The 23,003-nt window shown below is 54.4% G+C and overlaps 1 protein-coding gene across 2 annotated transcripts in view; it reads right to left on the minus strand.

The window, feature by feature from the left end:
- Positions 1 to 23,003, minus strand: part of SLC25A22 (solute carrier family 25 member 22) — a 42,685-nt gene that overhangs the window by 19,211 nt on the left and 471 nt on the right. Inside the window, exons 1-3 of one of the 2 annotated variants that reach the window (XM_013955204.2) lie at positions 16,119 to 16,198; positions 5,487 to 5,605; positions 630 to 755 (exon numbers count right to left, since the gene is read on the minus strand). In XM_013955204.2, coding sequence (XP_013810658.1) covers positions 630 to 755; positions 5,487 to 5,506 — 146 coding nt within the window. In that variant the 5' untranslated portion in view covers positions 5,507 to 5,605; positions 16,119 to 16,198. Of the gene's footprint in view, positions 1 to 629; positions 756 to 5,486; positions 5,606 to 16,118; positions 16,199 to 23,003 lie in introns of those variants that run through there. The other variant, XM_067295972.1, reaches the window with a different exon arrangement.

Here is a 23,003-nt window from a genome sequence, read left to right on the forward strand (position 1 = left end):
CCCCGACAGCAGACACACAGCCCTACGCATCTCTCAAGTCACAGGTGAATCTGGTGGGCTGAGTACACTTGGGCCTTCATTTCACACAGCCTGCAGCGCGTGATTTTTTGGACATAGGACTGATGGGGTAACTACAGTGTGTGACAACCTGTGTTCCCTCAAAAGGGCTGCATGCAGTGCTCTAGACAAGGAATGGGCGATGGCTTCCTTCTTCTAAACTGATAAAGCAAAGGAAAGGATTGTTACCTCCAATATGACAGTCATGGAAGTGGAAGAGAGCCAGAAACTCCCTCCTGCACCTGGCTGCAGCACAGCAGAGAACCAAGCCAGGCTCCTTGCATTTTGGCCCAGAGACCTCCTGCCCTTTTGGCCGGTGCTGACAGCAGAGAACACGCTGCTCCCAAGCATGAGACAGAAAAACAGACGTGCCCTCAGCAGAAGTCTCACCTGCTGGGCTCGGCAGCCTGAAGAACTGCTTTATTTGTTCTAGCACGGCTTGCTTTGAGCCCTGGCTTTCCCAGGGACAGCCCGGTTCCTAGAAACGCTGATCTCACCTGAACGAGGTAACAAGGCAGCAGGATTCCCCAGCGAGAGCCCCCGGGGAAGCTGCCCGCGCCCGCGGTACTCACATGCTGGTGTACATCCGCTGGCCATTCTGCTGGTTCTGCAGGCGGGTTTTTGCCAAGTCAATGGGAAATACACAGGTGACCCCGATGAGCCCAGCTATCCCTCCATTGATCAGCTTGGCAGGTAAACTGTAAGGGGACAAGACACACAAAACCAGATGCCTTAGCACTGAGATAACTTTAGGTGAGTGAAAGAGCAAACAACGCTGCCCTTTTACGACCAAAAAACCAACACACTGCCATGCGACAACGCTGTCCCTCCCCAGCAGGCAGGGAGCTCTGCCTCAAGGCAAAGCCCGGCCCTTGCTGCATGTACGGGGAGGAGGGGAGAGGCACGTAGCAGCAGGACGAACCACTGCTCAGGGGAGCGGGAACCAACCAGCTGAGCCACACATCGCTGGCAGCCAGGCAAAACCCTGCCTCCCCGCTGCCCTGATTTCGAGGCAAGAACAAGTATCCTTTAACCACTTCTTCCTTCCAGCCATGAAGGGGAACCTTGTGAACGAGGCACCAGGCTGGGGCTTGCAGAGCTGGGCCCCCTTATCCCTCCCCTGCCTCCCGGAAGAGGCAGGCGATAAGCTGTCTTTCCTCCCTGTTTCGACCCCGTGAACGTGCCAAGGCTCCCACTCTCCTAATGCCGCAAGATAGTTCTCAGACAAAAACTAAATAACAAAAAAAAACCCACCACACACAGCAGCCATAAGTGCAGCATCACCAAAATTTGGCCTTGTCCCTCCTCTCAGGGATGCCTGCAAAAGCTCAGAGCCACTGGCAGGCGGGACAGGGAAGGAGCAGAAGTGCTGCCTCCCAAATCCACCCCTCCAGCCCTTTCCCGGGCAGCCTCCATCCCTGCTCCCTTCCAGCTGTGGGGCAGGGCCAACGCCACTCTGCTCTTGCAGTGCCCAGAGACCTGCTGAGCAAGAAACCCCTGCAAGAAGCAGCCGGGATTCATTTCGGGAAGAAGAAAGGGATGAGGTCCCGGTAAAACCCTCAGCAGACCCAGGAGGAACAAGGCCCATAAGGAGAGCCAGGCCCTGGGCGACAAGCTGCACAGGGCCAAGGTTAAAAAATCCATTTGTTCCAGCCCTGAATTCATGAAATCTGGCATCAGATCCAAACAACAGGGAGTGGGGAACAGAAAGCTCCCCAGGACCCAAGGGCTCCTGTAGTCTCTAGAGGAGAAAAAAAGTGCTGGACCATCTACCGCGTGGACCGACTCTACGTAGGGCCTGATGGCATCCCAGCCGGCAGGGCTGCAGGCAAACGCTTTTCAGCACTGCAATCAGATACACTCCTAGCCGGCGGTTCGTGACACGTCAGCCGCTAACATCGCGTGGGAGGGAGCAGCCAGAAGCGCCCAGCTGGCAGCCGAGGCGCAGACGGCTGCTGAGCCGGGGAGCCGCTTCCCGCGCTGCTCCCAGACCCACAGCCCGGGGCAGAGCACACGCGAGCTGCCGCCCCAGCGAAACCACGGGGCTGGCAGCCGGCACGGCCACGGTGGGCCAGCTGATCGCGTGCAGACGCAGAGACGTGAGCTCATACCTATGGGGGAAATCAAAGCCTGGCACATGCTCCAAAACATGGGGCTTTTTCCACCCGCCTTTCTATTCCCACAGGGAATTCTTGGAATCTGCAAGTAGCACGGAGCTAAAGCCAGACCAGCGAAACGCAAGCTCCCAGCAAATGCAATTACGCCGAGCGTCCAGCGTTTACATGCTCGATAAACCACCACGCGCAGAGACAAAGGAAGCCTGTTTGAGTCAGCTCCCTCCAGTAAAGCCCAGGCTACGGCTCCCTGCGCACAGCAGGTGTCGGATATTAAACCGACGGCTGACGGCCATCCTAGATTGCCGCCGGGCGAGCAGGCTACAGCAATACCACCGGACTGCCCGCGAGGCTGAGCCCTGCTGTCGGGACCCCAGCACACTCCCTGCCATGGCGGCGACATCCGGCAAAGCCCTGCTCCGGATGGGGGCACAGCCTGGCATATCCACTGGGAAAAGCAGCAGCGAGGCTGGCCACCACGCAGCGGGCTGAGGCTCTGCAAGCGCTGTCCCCACAGAGGCCTTCCCACACGCTCTGCAACAAGGGCGGACGGCAGAGAGGATCGATAACTGGCCGTGCGGAAAGGGCTGCCTCTCTGCTCCAGGCCTGATGGAAACGCAGGGTATGAAGACTCAGGGTTATAACTGGAGATCTCTCCGGGGGAAGCAGAGAGGAGTGGAGGGGGAAGAAAAAAGAAAAAAAAAAAAACCTTGCCCGCAAGTGCAAAGAGAGAACTTGACACTCCAGGAAATTCCCTGCAGCCTCCGTTCGCAGGCAGTCCGAGCCGCTTCCTCCTCAACACCCACACTGATACAGCGTGCACACGCAGCCCCGGGGCCAGCAGAAGAGATGCCAAGGCTGGGCAGACAGACCCAAGCTCAGCCCCGATTCACAAGCGAGATGGTGCTGACCGAGATTAAAATCAAGCACAGCGCATTAGAAAGTCATGCCCAAACTAGTGTATTAGCTCAGAGCTGTGCCATGCTCCAAAGTCTCACCCGCTCGAGACTCTGCTGCCTTGGGGATCTTTGCACCACAGCCTGAGAAGGGAACAGATGTGCTTGTGAACTCCTACGCTCATTTTATCTCAGGGTAAGGGAAAAGTTCAGCAAATAATAGGCTTCGCATCACAGCTCTCTCCTCATCTAAACCAAAGACCAACTGAATGCTGAGGCTAGGGACCAGATGAAGGTCGTGTCAAGAGGGAGACTCCACTGGGAAGGAGGGTATTTCAAACAGAGTTCAGCCAGTGCACGGTGTCCAGGCAGACAACACAAGACGGGATCTCATCGGCTTGCCCAAATTCAGCTCCAAAGTCACCACTGGCAGGTCACAGTCTGCAAGTTACAAATGCCACCAAGGCCCCTTTCCAGTCTTGGTGCTGCCACAGCTTCTCTGTGTGTCTGTGAAACACCTGGGGCAGGCAGACGCTTGCCTCTCTCTACTTGTTCCAACAGCAAAATCATCACAGCGTTTTCATCAGGTGGGAGTGAGACAGACTTGTGGCAAACATGTTGCCCGCCAGCACTGCAGGTGCAAAAGATTCACCGATTTCAGCGCAGACCCCCACAAGAAAGGGGAATAGTCTGATGTGTCTGGGCAAGCCAAAAAACTTGGAGCAACATGGGCTGCAGCGAGCCTCTCATCCTATCTGTGGATGAGAAACCCTTGCTTAACACTCCCACTGCATCCGAATCCAACAATTCAGGCTCCCCCATGAGCAATGCGGAGAGACTAGAACAGACAGATAATGAGGCAGCATCTGGGGAACAGCTCTCCTTGCGCTCAGATGAAGTTACACGGGCAGAACTGTAGAAATGCAATGCTCTTGATCTCACCTTGCAGCAAGCTACTGCTGTGGAGTCTTCTGGTGTCGGTCTCATTTTGCTAAGGGATGATAGACACAGGCTAGCACACAAATACAGCCACTTGCTCAGTTTTACACCAGAAGGGATAGAAAGACACCTCGGTTCTCCTTATGCTTCTCCTCAGCCCTTTAATCAGCCCCCGCAGCCAGCAGGCTCCTGTTCACACTGCCAAAAGCACACTGGAAAGGTGGGAGGAGATCTTGGAGGACGCATCTCCCCTGCCTTAAAATACTAGGCTCCCAGCTCCCCTCAAACGGCCACGGACATCTGCCCCTTTCACTCTGCTGAGGCTATCAGGGACCTGCATCTGTCAGGCTGGCGGAGGTGAATCTCAGCGCACGCTTTGGTGGTATAACAGAACAGTGCCAAGTGCTCCTGAAATCACATAACTGATGACAGGCAAATCTAGGCACATAAACACTCTGCAACGCTGTCTTGTTATCAGTGCAGCTCAGGACTGCTTTCGCTCCCAGAAAGGAGAGGGGTGGGAAAAAAAATAAAATAAAAAGAATCCAAATTGTGGCAAACACTGAGAAGGGGCAGCCCTCCTTCCTGTAGTACTCAAGCATTGCCAGATCCTGGCCCTCTGTCACCAGGTAGCATTCACCCACTGTCCTAGGCCACCTGCTTCCCTCCTGCCCTAGGTGGTAACCTGGGAAGGTAGGTGTTAGGAGAGGGACACAGAAAAACAGAAATCCCAAGGCACAAATGAGTCATTTATCTGGAGCAACTTCACAAGCAGCAGAAAGTTAAACCCACGTGCAGGACTGTGCAATCTGACCCAGCTCCTAGGAAGCTAAGGGTAAAATTGGCAGTGTCTTTTCTAATAAGACATCTCAATTCACTTCCAGGGAGAAGTCAAATCCAGCCTTTACATGTGCCAGGGCCAAGGCTCTTAAATTCCTGCTGCGCACTTAAGTGTCACCAGCTATTTTAAACTTGGCAATGGCCGCACATTGGTACTTCATGATCCTACAATCACTCAAGCCATCAATGGCTTTAAAGGAAGGGTACAAGGATGCATCTATGGGGAGTTTTTAATTAAAAGCACCAGATCATCAGCTGGTCAAAGAGCTGGCTTTGCTCCCTCGACGTCAGCAAGCTGAAGTCAGCAGGTCAACCTGACCTTTGAAGGGTGAAGCAAAAAGGAACTTGGTCATGCAGGGCAGAAAGCAAAGGGAAGAAAGAAACAAGCAGCGAGAAGGAAGAGCTGAAGAAAACAGAAATGTGACAACAGGAGGAAGACATAAAACATGAGGAGAGAAGCAAAGACTGAAAAAAGCAGTTGAGAGAGGAGCAAAGAAGGAATCAGAGCCGTTTATAACCAGAAGAAACGATCAAGGGATCTCCTCCAGCTTCCTGTATCACAAAAGGGACTGAGTTTGAAAGACTAGAAAAGAAAAATCTAAAGCAAAACCAACAATTCAACAATTAAAAAAAAAGTTACCTGATCTGTTTATCAGCCATTTAATTCAAACTTGATCTTGTTATGAAATGGGTTTGTTCCTTCCGGTTGTTCCTTAACTTCCTCTTCAGTCACTGCTTCTAAGGGTTCAGGGTTTCTTCCTGGGAAGGAGACACCAAGGAGACAAAGTTGAGAACTAGCCACTTGCACTGTTCTGAAGCTCTGGTCCTTCTGGGCAGGCTGCGGAAAAAATGACTCAGGAGAGCACCTGGTCTCCTTGGACTGAGACAGCATCTGCTGACTGAGCTCCTGAGGGAGCTGTAGACATATATATATATGCACACACACACACACACATATATATATATATAAAAATATATTCATCTCCTGGCTCCAACAGGGTGGACTGGCCAGAAGCTGTGTTCAGGCACTGGATTCAGAGAGGAAGATGGGTTAATTGCACAGTCTCTCTTACTTTTAAGAGAGACAGACCTTCCCAAAGAGGCCTTCTCGCTGCTACAGAGGGAAGAGTCACCCTGGAGCAGGCAGGCTCCAGTGGCACGTGAGGACAGGCAGCAGCAAGGCAGCGCACAAGCTCTGCGCAGTACCGGGCACAGCAGTACCATCTGCAGCCTCTTCTTTCCAACCCAAATGGACAGTCCGAGCCCAGTCTTGGGCCAACGCAATCTTTTAAATAGCGCCTCACCCTCCCCAGTATATTCATGGGACTTTGCACCTTGCCCCGTTCCTTGCGCTTGGTGCCTGCTGGCACAGTACCGAAGTTACAAGTCTGCAGGAAACAGGTCTCTTGAAGGCTCATAATGCCTGTTTTTTAAGGAGAGCTGGCAGATGTCACCCAGCCGCTCTCCACAGCGCCCCTCCCTAGCTGCCACCTGGGTGGTGAGCCAGGAGAGGAGGAAATCTTTGTCCTTTGCCTCAGGAATGAAATTTGCCCCCTGACTGCAGAAGCTTTCCTAGACCACGGCGGTTCAGCAAAGCGGCTTTCAGGCTTCTGCTCTTGGATTAAGCGGGACTAAACCTCCCTTTTCACTTGGATTCCCAGATTCAGCCGAAGCCAAATGAGCCCACTGCACTGACCCCACTAAGGGCAGGCTCCTTTCCAAAATACGAAAGCCCAACCTCCCCGTCTACACCACACTATGCACCTCCCTCTCCTTGTGGGATCCCTTACAGCCAGTTTCTTACCTGCTCTCAAGTAAGCGGAGGAAGTGTGCCTTAAAAATCTCTAGAGATCAGCTGAGGTCCTGTCTGCACTTCCTAAGTGAAAAAAATCACATAAATCTTCCTCTGCATGTGTTTTCAGATGCATGTCCACAAGAGTAGTTTGCTTGCCCATCAATTTAATCAGAATAAGACCCAAATATAAAACCACACACACACAAATACAGAGAGACCGGCGAGACCAGCTATTGTTTCAAGCCTGTAACCCCGGCATATACAAGCCCTGAACCATGAAAACTCCCTTGATAACATCTCTACCCTGAATAGGATATTTGCGTTTACTGATGCAGCAACTCTGGACGAAATCTCCGCACGGAGCAGTCCTTGTGGTCTGTTCCCAGCATCCTCAGATATCGACTGCCTCGGTGCGGCGCACCCAGATCCAGCCAGGGAACAGGCTGCATGGCCACCAAGTGCCACCACTAACATCGGCTCCCCCAGCAGAGGTAACTCAGCTAGCAGGCGAGCGAGGGCAAGGAAGCGGGGGCCATCGTTTCACAGCAGACACGACCACTTGATAAGTGTTTATACAGCACCTGGCAGGGCAGAGGCCTGAGTGCTCATTGCCCGGGGATTTTAATGCACTGAAGTGGAAAGCTGACTTGAGCTCTGTTTAGACAGAGCTCCAACAGATCACCGTTTGCAAAACAAAGCCAAAGCCACTGCAAACTCCCCCGAGCGCTTTGCTGGGAACAACAGAGTTCCTTGAGTCCTTCAAAAACTGGCGACCCATGAAGCCTCAGGTGCCCCGGCTGGGTAGGTGGCTGGGTAGGGCCTCACCAGATCCCAGTCCCTCCCAGGGCAGGAAAATAACTATTATAGTAGAAAGACACTGTACATTTATCCTACAAAGGAAGGAGATTAGGCAGAGACTGAGGAATATCCTCCCAGGAATGCAGTGCTCTTTGAAGCCAAAAAATGCAAACAAAAGCAGTCAAGCAGCGCTTTTGCAGCCAAACAGGTTCAAAACTCACTTAAAAATAAAAAATAAAAATAAAAATAAAGGAGAAGAGGAGCAAGGAGCAGGGTCAGTGAGGAGGGCTTGCCTGTTCCCGGGAAACCTCTGATCAGCACCTGGACCGGGGCAGGGGAGCAGCACCCAGAAGTTCACACCTCAAAGTCTCTGTATTAGGGCCAGGCGGACGAGGGCACTGCTGGGACCGGGACCCTCCACGGCGCAAGTAAAGGAGGAGTCTGGAGGAAACTGGTAGCAGGGGAGGGGGCAAGAAAACCAAGAAACCAAGAGGCCTTCCCTAAAGCAGAAGAGACTGGGAAGCCCTAACAGAAGGGTGTTCCTAAATCATACGAGCCATAATTAAGAGAGCAAGAGTTGCAGAGGCGATGAATTATGTGGCATTAATTCCTTCCTAGAGTGCTGTTAACACAGCAAGGCATGGATTAATGCCCCATTACCCACACGCCAGGATCTCCCTTCAACATTTATTAAAATGATGGAGCAAATTAGTTTTAGGACGATGTGCACATCGCAGCGCAGGGAAGCGCCTCAGCGCTAGGCGGAGGATCGGCGCGGATGGCCCGCACCGATGCTGCGTGACACCCGTGCTGCCCGGTGCGGAGAAGCTCTCTGTTTCGTCCAGCCGCAGCGCGAGTGCTCTGCACTACAACTCACAGCCTTGCACTTCTCCTGTCCCTACAGGTTTTCCACCAGCGTTTATCCACCAGGGATACCACATCATCGCAAACTCCTTGCGCAGACAGGGTTTCAAGTCCAGGGAAGCAACCCTACTAACATCTTGTGCCGGATGCATGCAGCCAAAAGCCCTCTGCTCAGCCTTACAGACCTGAAGGGCTTCCCCAGCCTGTTTGAAAGGAGGCCCCAAAACAAAAATGGCCCTTTGCTTTGCCCCAGCCCTTCCAAAGCCCAGGAGCCCCTTCAAGCCAGTCTCCCCTCTCTCCCAACTACCTGGCTCCCAAATAACCAGGCCCAGAGAGAGAGCCAGCATATCTGGCTGCCTCGGGGGTACCACAGCCAGCTTCGGATGGGTCTGGTCCTCGCAACCTCCACCTCTGCCAAAACAGTCCTGTTTTGCTCCCCTTCCTTGCCCACACACCACTGCGCCTACCTTACCCAGGCTGTCTCTTCCCCACCTGTAAGGAGGTCTTCTTCAGGACAGCCAACCGTTGCGTACCTCGGACCAGCTGTGGTACTAACCAGCCGGGGCACTGGGCTCGACTATTAACCTTTGTTTCTCCCGCCTTATCACCCAAAGGAAAAGTGCTTATCAGAAAATTACAGCCCCTTCTGGGGCATGGACTGGGTGCATGCAGTCCTGCCAAGCGTGCCGTTTGCACAGCGAGCAAGGTGAGGGAGCGGGGCGAAAATCGCCTGGGGGGTATCTCTGCTCGCCTCCGATGCCTTTGCTGTGCAATGAAGGACTGCCCTGCTTTGGGTAAAGGAGGAGTCCAAAGTCGGGTCTCCCTGTCCCCATTCATCCCTGGGGCCCCGCTGCTCCGTCAGACACACACTCAGGGTAGGCAGACACACACTCAGGGTAGGCAGACAGCCGAACTAACACCCCCCATGAGATCCACCGTTGTAAAGACACTGGTCTGGAAGTGTTTTTTAGACCCATCTGTCCTGATCACTGCAAGGACACTCTCAGTGCACCAACACTCAGCAGAACACCACCCTCCACCTGAACGGTGACGCATTCGGCTTCATCCACCAGCCCTCTGCACTCGTAAGCACTCGGGAAGAAATTTCCCTCTCCTTTCCCTTAGATAGGGAGGGAAGAAAGAAACCGTCACTTGTCTGGGGCGGCTTGGCTGAGACGTTTCAGGTATCGCAGAAGGGAGAGCAAGCATCCTTTCTGCTGCGGTGGGAGGCCATGTCCACAATTCCTCATGGATTTCAGCATTCACACACACACACAGACCCGCTGTGCCTGAGGGGGATCCGTTTGGCTCTCCCTGGGCAGCAATGCTTTTGCCAATGAGGCTGGCCAGGACACCCAAAATGGTATGGTGAAACAGGGAAAAGAATTAGGACCCTCTCGTACAGCACGTGGTCACTGGAGTCAGCTCCTTCCAGAGCTCCCATCTGGCCCTATCAAGCATGGGACTAATGCACGGATGTCACGAGTCCCTCTCCCACATATCTAGGGGCAGCTGCAAAGACTGAAATGCAGGCTTTGGACAGCAACCCTGGTCGCCTGCAGCACCCACGAAGTCTGGATGGAAAAACAGGCACCCAACACCTCCAGGAGCCGAGTCTCCTGCCCTGCGCTGCCCCTCTCGTTTCCAGGCTACCTCCTTGCCAGCAGCCCCACACTGATGGACTGAGCCTGAGGCTGGCATATGCTGGAAGCCATCACCAAAAACAGACGTTCAGACTACCACCTTCACTTGCAAATAAATGGCACAAGCGGAAAATCGGGACTCCCTTGCACGACTTTCCATGTGCCTTGAGAGCAGATGCAAACCCAGCCCAGGGCAGCAGCCCCGCTCGCCTCCGGTGGATGGCAGGCCAAAGTCCCAGCAGGGAGGCGCTGCGCCACCCGCCTGCCCCGTTGGCGTTGGCCACACGTGGCACAGAGGGGACAGGCCTGGCGCCCGCTCAGCTTGCAGGACAGCGGGGAGGCTGAGCCCCAGGACCCGGCAGCCCCCTAGAGATGCATCAGAGTCCCCAGGATAAGGGCACGTTACCAAGGCATTTGGCTTTGCAAACACACGAGGTGGCAGCACAGGTTCACCTGGATGTCTGCAGAGAGGGAAAAAAGGGGGCCCCAAAATCCCCAGCCGGCAGCAAAGGCTCCTGACACCTCGCCCCAGCTCTGCCTCGCCCTTCGCCTTCGGACAGGATTTCCAACCATGACTTGCAGTTTGAGGAATATCCTGCTCCCTTGACATTTTGCCTTAGGGGAAAAAAAAAAAAAACGAGCCACAAACAAAAACAGTCTAATGCCTTAACGGAAGCGCTTGCCCACCACATCCTCTGCCCACCTGGACCGGTGTAGTTCCCCGCAGGAGCGTCCCAGGAGGGGACCTCCCACTCAGGAGCTTCTTGTGAGCTGGTCCAACCAACCATCCCATCATGGGGCCAAGCGTCCCACAGCGGACTGGGGGCAGCTCTGTCTCCCCAGATTCACCCTCTGGCTGCAGTCACCAGGGCCAGCTCAAAGCAAAGTGAAACAGAGCTGTTGAAGAGAGGGGACAGCCATTTCACTGCTCCTAGCAACACTCCTGCCATCTGAGCAGCCATGGTCAAGCTGGGAAAAGCTCAGCTAGTGGCTGTCTCCAAAGGAAGGATCGAGGTGTGCAGAGCAGCAGGTATTACCTGAAAGGAAGGGAGAAAAGCAGGGAAGGAGGTGGGGATCACTCCTACCTCCAGGCAGCAGCAGCAGGAGGAACACACCCAATTTTCCCACGCTCTCCCCTTCAGGCTCTCCATCCTGGTCGTGCAACAGGCTGGCCTTCTTTCCCAGTACATTCAGTTTTGCCTGCTTTGCTAAGAAACCTTAAGTGATAAGTCTAGACCGCGAGCACCTACCGTTATCTCTGTGAGAGCTAAGGCTTGGAGAAACACCTCCAAAAGGCCCTGCAAAGCGCCAGAGAAATAAATGCCTTTCCATCCAGGAGAACCTCCCTCTCCGGGACTGACAAAGCAAAGGCTCCTCCCGTTGCCTGAGCAAGGCCAAACAGCCAGTGACTTGCTTAGATTTGTGCAGAAGCTGTTTGCTGCGGCACCGGCTGTCTGATTGCTTAACAGGGGGAGTTCTGCAGAGGCCTCTGCTTGCACCAGCACAGCCTCCTCCTCACACCCCTCGGCTCTGCGCAACGACAGCTTAGGAAACAGAGCTCGGGTCACGTGTCCCTAATGCCAAATAACTCCCCAAACAGTTACCCGGGCACACACCACTCCCGCTGGGCAGCGAGGCTGGCAAAGGGCGACCCATCACCTGCATAACACCAAGCCACCTGCACTCAAGTCAGAGATGGAAGGACTGGAGGAGCAGGTCTGTGCCGACCAGGAACCAACACCAAATACACCCTTAAACTTTGCGTGACTTGGGAAACCGCCCTGGACCAACAGGCGGAAAGCTGGCATTTGTCTTAAGCAGGGCTTAGGTCTCAACACTGCAGCAGCACCAAGAGGCCCCCGTGCAGATCTGGGACCTTTTATGCTAGAGGCTGCCCAGACCTTTAGTGAAGGGCAGTCCCTGTCCTGAGGTTTTGCAGCCCAACTATGAGACTGGATGAGCAAGGACAGGCGTTAGGGGAAGCGACTCACCCGGGGCTCGCGCAGCGAAGCTGAGGGCTCTGGCTGTCCAAGGCATCAGGGCTGCTGAGCCAAGAGGAGCAGAGGGAAGACTGCAGAAGGACAAATGACCTTGCAATCATCTCCCTGAGCACACGTAGCAGAGTCCTGCTCCATAGAAGGACCACAGGTTAAAACGCTCCTGGAAGGAAATAACGCCTTCCTCCATGGGGGAGAAATAGAGCAGGTCTAAAAGTGCCCGCAGCACCCTGGCAAGACTGAGCGGAGGCAAGGAACCAATGGGAGCTAAACATCTTTGGATGACATAAATGGGTGCATATTGCCTGTGATCCCCCTTCCAAGTGCCACCTGAGATATCATGTCCTCATACAGTGAGCTGGGTCAGTTCAAACTAGTTTTAAACCCATCCTACCCTGGATCTGTTCTCCATGCCAGCTTTAATGAAACTACAGCCGAAGAGAAAGGCAGCACTGGCTGGAGGAAGAGGACAGGTTAACAGAGAAGCTGGAGCTTGGCAGATGGGAGACAGGGCTGGGAAAGTGACCAAGAATTTATATAAAACAAGCAAGAAAGAGCATTTCCTTTTCAGTGCTCTGAAACGGCCCTGTACACAAAGAAACGGCAGAACCAAAACCGACAGTGACAGCCAGACAGACCAACCCTTTGATCTGGAAGGACTTTCCACACACAGAGAAGCTAAATGGTGCAGATCACTCAGGTACTCTGCCAAGAGACTGGCAGAATAGAAAAAAAGCTTCCTCCCCCCCTTCCCCTCGAGTTTAAAATAATCACCATGTACAAAGCAGTAATTAAAAAAAAAAAAATAACAACCAAGGAGCCCAAGGGAAAAAACAAGGGTTGGATTCGAGCTCGCTCAGTAGGAGCGAGGCAGACAGGGCTGAGCTGAGGTCCTGGGCTGTGAAAGGGCCCATTCAGTCCCCGTCAGCGACAAAAATATGGCTCCTGGCTCTCAGCAGATTGCTCTCCTCTAAAAGAACGGGGCTTCAGTGGCTCTGCTGGGAAGAAAAAGCACCTCTTCCGGCCCAAATCGTGGCATTATCTCATCAGAGCGAGACGCAAACACCCACAGAGCTGTTCCCGTTCAATGGCTGGAAGTGAGTCCTTCTGGGATGGTGCTGGTTCTTGGTGGTCAAACCCAAGGCCGCAAAGGCGAAAGTTTCCCCTCCACTGTGTTTCTTCAAGGCAGGTGTTGAACAAAACGAGTGCCCGAAATAGCCTCAACTTCAGCTATTCCAGGGCTATAAATCAAGCTGCATCCCTTCCAGCCCAGCAGCCAGCAAGGGGCCTTCTGAGTCAGCTCAGACACATGGCTCTCCCGCCACGCGGAAACGGGAGGGAAGGCAGATGAAGTCTTTGCTGGTAAACTCAGCCAGGTCAAGGCCGTTCCCTCCTTCCCCAAACTCTTCTGAGCTAGGGAACAGAGCGTGGGGATCTCACCGGCAAACACTTTTTTCAAATTCTCCCCCTTCTGGTGTGCACCGAGTGTCCAACAGCTACAAGCCAGCGGGCTGCTCCAATCCCACAGGGAAAGCCTCCGAACGACTGAGCCAAGCAGTGCCCCGGGAAGGGGCAGAAAAAACTAGCCACCTCTGACCAGCATCCAATTTCTCCTGCACTGCCTACACCAGTTGGGGGCTGCACACGGGTACCTCTGTACCAGCAGCACAACCTACCCAGGGCACGCCAGGGGGATGCCAACACTGCCACGTGCGCTGCGGCCAGCTCTGCTGACCACATCCCCACATTGAGAGATAGCAAACCAGGGGCTTTCCGAAACTACAGTTTCAGAACTACAAGGCAGCTTTGCTCACAGGACCTGGGAGAAGTGTCGGGCTTTCATGAAAACAGACTAAGGAAGAGAAACAAACTTATCTGCTCCAATCTGCTCCGCACAGACTCTTGTCCAACCCGTCACCCCACTGAGATCTCACGAAGTCCTTTGCTCTTCCTACTGTGCCCTCCTGTAGGGCCAGATCCTTGGCTCACACAAGCCAGAACAGCTCCACTGCCTCCGCTGGAGTCGAGGACTTGGTCCCCTGCCAGCTGCAGTCAGAGGGCACATCACTGGCACACACACACTTCTGGGCAGTGTCATGGGGTTTCCTTGCTCAGCTGCCCGTAACAGGCTCATCTTCTCAACCATGCTCCTGCACCAGCTCATCACGACAGGGAACAGCTTCAGCCTTGATAGCCCCAGCTTACCCGTTCTTGCCAGGGAGAGAAACGGCAAATGGAAACAGGGATGGGAGGGAGGGAAAGCAAGTGGGATACCTGCACCTCTGCCCCACCAGCTGCTTGCAGAAAGACTGACCCACACTGTGCAAGCACACCAGCTGCCCTCCAGCCCCTGTACTCCTGCTCATCCTCCTCCCACTAGTGCTTACCGCACAGCGTGGCCCACGATTAGCGCTGCAAGGGGAAGGCAGAGAAGAAATGCAGGAAGCCTCTTTTGTGCGTGTAGTAATCTCGGCTGAAAGGAGTCCCCAAATGCATAACTCACCGGTTTTAGAAGCAATGCAGGATCTTACTATCCCACAGGGATGGAGACACCCACACCACCGTCCTAGTCTCATAGTCTGCATCCTACCAGGGTGGAGGAGCATAAACTGGCACCCACCCTTGATACCTGTATCTTCTAGAAAAGAAAAAAAAAAAAAGCCCAGTGATAGATGTGTCAGCAACGTCCCACAGGACCTAGCTAAGCTCTGCACGTGGCACGACCCAGACTAGCAGCAGGGATGGAGGTCTGCATTTCCGCAGAGAATGAAACTGCTTGCAACTATTTTTTTGTCCTTTCACAAGAATCTTGCTCTTTCCCAGGCTGAATTATGAGCAGTGCCAGCACACAGCAGCCACTTTCAGCAGTCAGCCACTACCCCCGCCCAGAGGATTCACTGAGGGGAAATATCAGACAGAGAAGGCAAATAACTTTCAGAGGACCTAGTTCATAACGCTACCAAAGCGGAGTTGAAGTGCTGATTGCTAAAGCTTATTTCCCCCTCCCCGGTCTGTGTCATACAGGATATCAGGCTGATTCACTCTATAGATCCTTTTCTGCATACGGTATATAGCATAGGAAACAGCCAGGGCTGGCTGTTTAGCAAACCTGCACCGAAAGCTTCCTTCCGTCTATTGTGCCTGCTGCTCATTCCCTTCGCAGGCCCGCTCATTAATAAAAATGCAACGTAATAAAAGAGAACCGCACACATGCATACCTTGCCCAAATGCCTTCAGTACTGGCTGATCCTGAGTCACCACTGGCGAGTAACTGTTGCCGCGCAATGAGGAGGACACGGTTATTAAACTAATAGGGGCTGCTTAACATGGCTACAAATGTACACGAGTTCTTTGTGCCTTAGTGAGCTAATAAGGCATGTGCTAATTACGTTAATTCAGACAAGCCCAGTGTGCCCGGAGGGCAAAGGGAGCAAAGGGCACGACAAACCCAGGCTCCTCCGTAGCAGCCGTGCAGGAGCGGAAGGTGCTTGCCTCGACACGGCTTTCGGAGGCACAGTGCGGGGGCGCGCGCTCTATGGCTAGCTGGGCCCAGCTGCCTGGTTAACACGCCGCCGGGTTAACATGCCCGGCTCAGTCACCCAGCCCTTCGTGCAACGACGGGGACGGGACGCCCTCTCCGAAGGGCGAGTTGGCTCATCCCCTCCAGCCTCCCTCCTCACGGTGCCGGGCACGTGGCAAGCCCACGGCTGACACCCTGCAGCACCGCGAGCACTGGGGCCTCCCGCAGCCTCCTCCCCGTGCCGCGGGGCCCGCGTGGCACCGCTACGAGCGGCCATCTGGCACACGCGCGCTCTCCGGCCGCAGAGCGGCGCTGGCGGCTGCGCGTCGCCCAGCACCCGGCTCCTCCGCGTGCCCCAAGCTGGGCAGCCGCGCGCCCAGACGGGCAGCGCGAGGAAGCGGTGTTCGCACTGCAGCGCGAGCTCGACCTAGTCAGGCAACGCCAGTGGCTCTGAAAACCCATTTGGCAGCAGGGATGAGAGGGGGGGTTACAGTGTTCACCTCCCACGTTGGAACAGGAAAGGACTCTTCAGAAAGGAGAAGAGGAAGGGAAAGACGGCAGCAGGGAGAAGCGGAAGGATGGCAGGGGAGAGAGAGGCTCAAGCCAGGCAAGCAGCCTCTCGGCCCCGCAGCCCGGAGGTACCCAGATGCCTCACCTCGGCCATGGCTGGAGAGGAGCCCTCCTCAGCACCAGCTGTGCTCGCACTGCGCTGCGTCTGCAGGCGCTGCCACCGCCTCCCGGTCTGCGCGGGAGGGAGGGGAAGAGGAAGAGGAGAGGAAGTCGGTCGTATTTCTTTGCATCTCCAAGGACACGTGCTCAGCGAGCACTTTCTAAAGCATGCGCGTGTTCCTGCGGACACTAGGGGACTGTGTCAGAGCAAAGCAAAGACTTTTCCCCCCTCTACCCCCACTTATTCTGACACCGCGCGCATCTGGCAGCGCACACGGCTATCCCCGGGAGGCCTGAGAAGCAATCACCCTTCACCAGCAGCAAGGAACATGCCATGTGCATTACAGAGCATTTTAAGGACGTGATGCCGCGTCTCCAGCCAGGCACCTGGAGAGATCCAGGGCTGCGGATGGGCACTCGTACAGAGCAGCTCGTCCCATACTGAGCAGCACTAATACAGGCTCCATCAGTCTCAACAGGGGGTCAGCAAAGAAGATGAAAATATTTTCACAAAGAAAACCATACTGGGGATTTTTAACCCCCAGGAAGTGCTTCTCTCTCAGGCCACATGATCCTCTCTCCTGGCAGAGGCTGTGGCTACCCAGTCACTCTAGTCCAGCATAAATCCAGGCTGCTGACAAAAGGGAGGGAGCTCTTCCTTCCCCCGGCAGCTAGAGTAACTCCTTTTCGGCAGGGCCTGTTCCCAGCTCAGTTCCCAGCGCAGCTGCACAAATGGTTGAGCTGGCCCAGAACGAGAGGCAGGCGCGGGGATCGGGGCCTGACCCTTTAGCAGCCAGACTAAAGGTGACGGGGTAACCTTGCCTGGCAGGCTGCCTAATGGGAGCACTGGAACAACCGATAATAAAATATCACAAAACCACCTGCAGAGAAGCCTGGGAAGCAAGGAGCAGCCCTTGGCTTCTGGCCGCTGAGCAGAAACGACGCAGAAGACCTAGGGAAGGAACGGTGTGCTCAGAGGACATCTTCCCAGGTTTCAAAACGCTTTGCAACAGCCCTGGTTAGGGCAGACCTTTCCCGGGAAGGTGCCTTATGCCACTAGATCCCACTGCTGAAAGCCGAGTGTGACTCATGCTCCCGCTGCACTAGAAGAAATGCCAGTTAAATGGCATGTTAAAGCAATACGCTTTGCCTCTCAGCCACAGCACAGCACAGGACACTGCTGCTGCTGCTGCTGCCAGTCCCTCCGCTGCACGGATACACGAAGGTACCTGCTCCGCTCCTGCATCAACAAACCACGTTTCTCTCCTCCCATCTCGGCTGCTTGCTTGCGCCAACAGGGATCGAAGCTGTTCAGAACGCAGCAAAATGGTTCCTTGCTAAACACACGTCAGCGGCCCCACGCGGGTCACATTCCTCCTAAAGAGGTTAGCACTTCCCCCGGGGAAACTTATACCTGCTCCACAACGAGCTGGGAATCGCCGAGGGGACTGCAACCACCGCCCAGCAGGCGCCGAGCGCGCGGCACAATCCAGTCCCCGTCTCGCCCAGAGCGCTGTGAATCGGCGGAGACTCCAGCCGGCTGTGAGGCAGGCGAGGACCTCCCAGCATGGATTGCTCTGCCCCAGCTTCCCAACCTGCAACAGGGACGTCCAGGCTCCAACTTGCCACCCTCGCCGGAGCCGGCTGCAGGGGTGGGATCTGCCCTAGGGCAGAGCCCGCGGGAGATGGCGCACCGCCCCACGGCTGCCATGGTGGATGTCAACACACCGGGTCCAGTACCGGTGCCAGTGGAGAGATCAGCTGCTCCTTTTCCCGCAGGAGCAATAATCCCATCAGGGGACGGGGACAGGAGGCTGGCCACCACAGGCAGCTCCACCGCAGCCCATCAGCGTTGCTGCCCGCGATGCAGAAACCCTCTCCCACGCCAAGGCTGTTGAGGGTACCCTGGGGTTTGCCAGCTCGTGCACACACGTGGGGTGTCCAAACACCACACCGAGCAGCAGATGCTCTTTGCCACGGCTGACCCGTTTGCTCCCGGCTCTGGACCACCCCAATTTGCACTGCCACGTGCACAGGTACCTCTCAGCACAAGAGGGCCCTGGGTCAGACCATGCTGCGGCCTCCGCTCGGCTAAGAGGCATCTCCCCAGCAGCGCGTCGGCTCTGCTGCCTCCCTCGGGCCTCCGCACGTTGCTCGGCCTTCCCGGGAGCGGGCTGGCGGCACGCCGCGCGTGGGCAGGCGCCCACACACAGCTCGGCAGCGGCCTGGCATGTGTTTCCCCCTTCCAGAGCCAAATTCAGACCATCTGTTGAAGTATTTCTGCAAATCATCCTTCCTTCGGGAAGGGCCGGGGGCTGAGTTTAGTTATTTATACAGCGTCTGGCATTTCTGTAGCACTTATCACTTCAGTATCCAAGCTATTTCCTTCCAGCTCTCCATTAGTTTTGAAGAACCAGAGCAGGGCATTGGTGAGTTTTCACTGTAAGTTTTCTGCAAAAAAGCAATACCGAAAACCAAACGGCTGCTCAGGTCAGGCACACATTTTGCTGCTAACAAAGTGAGTGGGACAGTTCAGGAGAAGGCCAACACAATATGTTTTATGTCCTTTAGAAGAATTACCCATATAAGATAGCCTTCATAAACAGCAGCTGTTCCCAGAGAACGAGCTGAACCAACAAGTGTTCCTGTTGCCTCACGGAGGCGAGCGCTGCTTATCCGCGACATGGCAAAGGAAGCTACCCCCGTGCTTGAACAGACTGACATAAAACTAGAAGGGAAAACGAAGCGCCCAGAAGGAGAGGCCGTTTATTATGGCGCATCACACAGTCCTGCCGCTGCTGTTTGTAAACAAACGGCAAAACCCTGAAAGGTGAGTGCTGCTGTGCCTATGGGACGGCAGGGGACAAGGCCGGAGACAGACGTTTTACTGCTTATCCAAGGTCATGCTTCAAGCCTGTGGCAAGGGAGGGGGCAGCACCCAAATTCAGGGTTAGCCCCCGAAGTATCCCACCCCTAAAACACACCTCCTCCTTCTTTTTCCATGTACCCTTCTAACCACCGCACTACAAGGAACACAGTGCTGAGCAGGGCACCAAACCCGCTCCCAGTTTGCGCACGGCCTCGGGGAAGGAGTTTCTCTCCCATCTGCTGCCCAACAGACGGCAGGGAACTGCCCGCATCTTCTCTGCCGCGGCACAGCACGGCAAGCAGCACGCCCAGGAAGGGGCGGAGGGGCTCAGACACTGCAGTGATGAGGGACGCAGTGCTCAGCAGCGACAGAAACGACAGACACGCCGGTCCAGACTGAGCACGCCGCATGCTACCACCTCCATCCCCGCAGTTATCCAGGCAAAGCCAGCGCTCATCCGAGCTCCGAGATGACACAGCATAGCCCCTTGTTAAAATAAAAAGCTGTGGCTGAACTCAAAAACAAAGAATCACAGCAACAGGACCAGCTTCTGGCTTGATCGAAACTCAGAGATCACTCTTACAGCACCTCTCTCCTATTAAAATGACTTGCCAAAGGCCCCGTATCTTTGCGCCCTAATTAAAAGCATGCACCTTCTCTCCCCTAGCACAGGGAGGGGAGGAGGTTCTGCAGCAAAACATCCTCCTCCCTTTTATCACTGAATAACCTGGTTTGAAAACCTAGGCGAAGGCCGGTCATGAGACCTGTCTTCTCTGCTTTCTGCCAGCTTCAGCCTCCTTCCCCCGTGCACATGCTTCCTCCCAGATCGGACAGGACACAAGGTAAAGCTGTGGGTTCACACTGCCTCAGACACTAGGAAAAAGTCTCCCTGGAAAGAGAAGAAAAAGAAAAAAGACATGGTATAAAATGGCTTCGCCAAAATGGCCTTGCCAAGACGGCCATGACTCAGTGCAGACTGCGACTGCTCTTGCGTGGGGAGCAGCACCACGAAGCAGCTGAGAAATGAATTCAAGAAGGTGGTACATGCACGCAGCAGCGGAGAAACTCGCCCGGGCTGAAATCAGCCTCTCTCCTCCTGGTCACTGGATAAGTGCTGCAGACCCAGGAAAGATAAGAAACGCACACAGCACTCGCAATACACCACACGCCAGCACTGGTGCCAAAGGAAAGAGCACAGCACAGGGAGGCTCGACGAGGTGCAGCCACCCACCCGCAACAGCGCCTCCAAAACGAGCGTAGGCACCACTCGCAAAAAGGCTTAACAAAATAACGTAAGATCGCATCGCTGTGAACAGCTCACCACGGGCCGCATGAAACTCAGATCAAAACAGACCCCGCAAATTAAATAAACCGTATCCCCTCACGTTTCCTCTGACACAGGGAACAAGCATCCCTGCCCGGGTGCCTTTCCCCTTCTCAAGCAAGCCATGTCCCTGTGGGCAGCCGTGGTGAGAGAGCAAGTATGAAAAGCTTTTATATTTGCAGATGCATAAGAGGAAACTGCCAGACAGAAATCCAAACCACCCAGAGTGACAAGGTCTTTCCACTGGGTTTGTTTGGGTTTTCGCCTTGTTTTCTAAAGCTTTTGCACCCCTGTTACTTTATCTCAACAACAACTGGAACTACCCGCAATCAATACTGCAAGGTTAAAACAACACCCAGTTTCGTATTGGACAACTCAGCCCCCCTCCTCCTTCCTGCTATCTTTGTGCTGGAAGGCAAACAGAAGGGGGCAGGAAAAAGTTATTTATCTCCCATTAGGATTACCTGGAGCAACTCAGCGTCAGCTCTAGCACGCTGCCATACTACCGCGTAGGGGCTCTTTGCTGGATATTGCTTCCCCCTCCGATAAGGGGCAGCCAGAGGGCTCAGCCTTGCAGAAGAAGGCTTCTCCTAGTCGCGGCGCCAGGGAAGCAGACGTGCATCGTCATAGCAGACCGCAGGCACCTCTCCAGCAGCCGACTGTCGCTTCCAGTCACGCCCCGCTCCGGAGATACGTTCACTGCAGACAGACAAGGCAACCGGCTCCAGCGAGGCTAGAGCCCATGCAGCCATTCATGAGAAACGCACAATAAGCCGTATGCGCTGTGTACGGCACATTCATGAGCAACAGAAATAAAAACAGCACGCTGGCTTTCACAGGCAGCATTTGTCGCTCATTTGCCATTGTAAGTAATTGCCATGTTTCCATCTCTAACTTTCTGGGAGTGCAGATATTTGGGTACAGCTAAGAGAGCCCAATTGTGCAAACACGGGGGGTGTAGCAGGCTTCTGCATTTCCCCAGAACACAGTGAATTAGAGATTTAGGCAAATGCATACCCAGATGCAGAAGGAATAACCACTCCTCATTTACCTGCAATAGCAGGAGACAGGACGCAGTGGCCAGGTAGCTCCTTCCCCATCCTGCATTGCTATTACTGAAGGAAAAGCAGAGGCACATCTCATTACACAGTATTACATATTTAAACAGGGGAGCAGAGTTAAGGCTATACAGGCAGCTAGGAGAAAAGCATGTCCAACTGAAAGCCTAACAGGATATTAATAAACTTATAAGTGACAGACTAAAGAGGCTGTGCCTGGGCTTTTCATGCAGCCCGAGGGCTCGCGCACCGCAGCCCAGCCTCAGCTGCTGCAAACTGAAGTGCTCCACTGCCTCTGGCTCAACCACATTAATTTACTCCAGTCACTGGCCAAGGTGCACAGCTCCGGGACGCCGTGGACCTGAGGGTCAGCGGGAGGAGGGGGACAAAAACCCCAAAACAAAAAATCCAGACACACTCCAATAAAAGGACAGCCAGGAAGAAGGCAGGCTTAGGAGAAATGCCTATCTTTTCTGAAACAACCTAGAAAGGGAGAAGCCACAGAAACTCCCTTGATCAGGCATTTGCATCCTAATGCAACACATATGATCAACAGCGAGTGGGATCACAAGGAAACTCGTTTATCCCAGCTGCTCCAAACCTCATTTGGTTACACATTACCTCCCCGGGATCTCCTGACAACTGCACAAAAAAAATATTTTGCATTTCCCCCCCACACTCCTCTTCCTTCACCCTTAGGGTCTAGTTCAAAGCCGTTTGATGTCACTCTGGCAGCAGAGTGTGATTTTAGGCAGATACAAACAGCCTGTTACAGATGCGTGCTGTGCAGAGGGCCTTGCCGGCACTGGAAAGTTGGCAGTGCAAGCAACTTGCTGCTTCCTGCCCCCACGTTGGCCCAGGGATCAAGTGACAAGAGACAGCATCACGCCGGGACGAGGCAGGCTGGCTGCCGGCCTGCACCAGGGAGCACGAGCCCCTCCACAGCCCTGCTCGATGCTGCTGCATTTTCTCCTCTCGCTACACAACCAGCCTCACCTGCCTTTCGCCCCCAGGTATCTCCCAGAAAGGTCCTGCTTTTCAGCAGCTACTGTGAATTTGGCCATCACCCTCCAATAGCAGTATATTTCCAAAAGACATGTAGCCAGGGGAAGGAGACAGCCGAGAGGTTTGCCAGCGCCTGTAAAATGAGTACCACCTTGGCCAGCCCCAGCAGCAAACCCGGCTGCTGCTCCTGCCCTTGGAGGGGACCAGAAAGGAAGATAACTCAGCGCTGCGCCGCACCTAGACACTCCTTGCCAAGCCAGGAGAGGTTCATTAGTCACTCCTGCGAGAGACTCCTCAATTCTAGCTGGCTGCAGATTATTCACATAAAATCCCGAGTGCCGAGGGATCGTTAACCCTTTTCAAGGCGTTGCACGGTCACCGCATGGCCTCGAGCGGGGCTGTTCCCCGGGTCAGGCATCGCCCCTTGCAGAAAAAGCTGTTCCTAGGGAAGCTGCAAGATCGGGCCCCTAGTGGGAGGCATTTTACATACTGCCTATAGATGTGTTTAACTCCATCGGGACACGGTTTCACCTCTACTTTTCCCCTAAAGAATCATTGCTGCCCTACTCCAGGAAAGCCTGTATTTCACAATTCTCGGCGTGAAGGCAGTTACGT

This window comes from Apteryx mantelli, chromosome 4, assembly GCF_036417845.1.
Source record: "Apteryx mantelli isolate bAptMan1 chromosome 4, bAptMan1.hap1, whole genome shotgun sequence".
NCBI lineage: Eukaryota > Metazoa > Chordata > Aves > Apterygiformes > Apterygidae > Apteryx > Apteryx mantelli.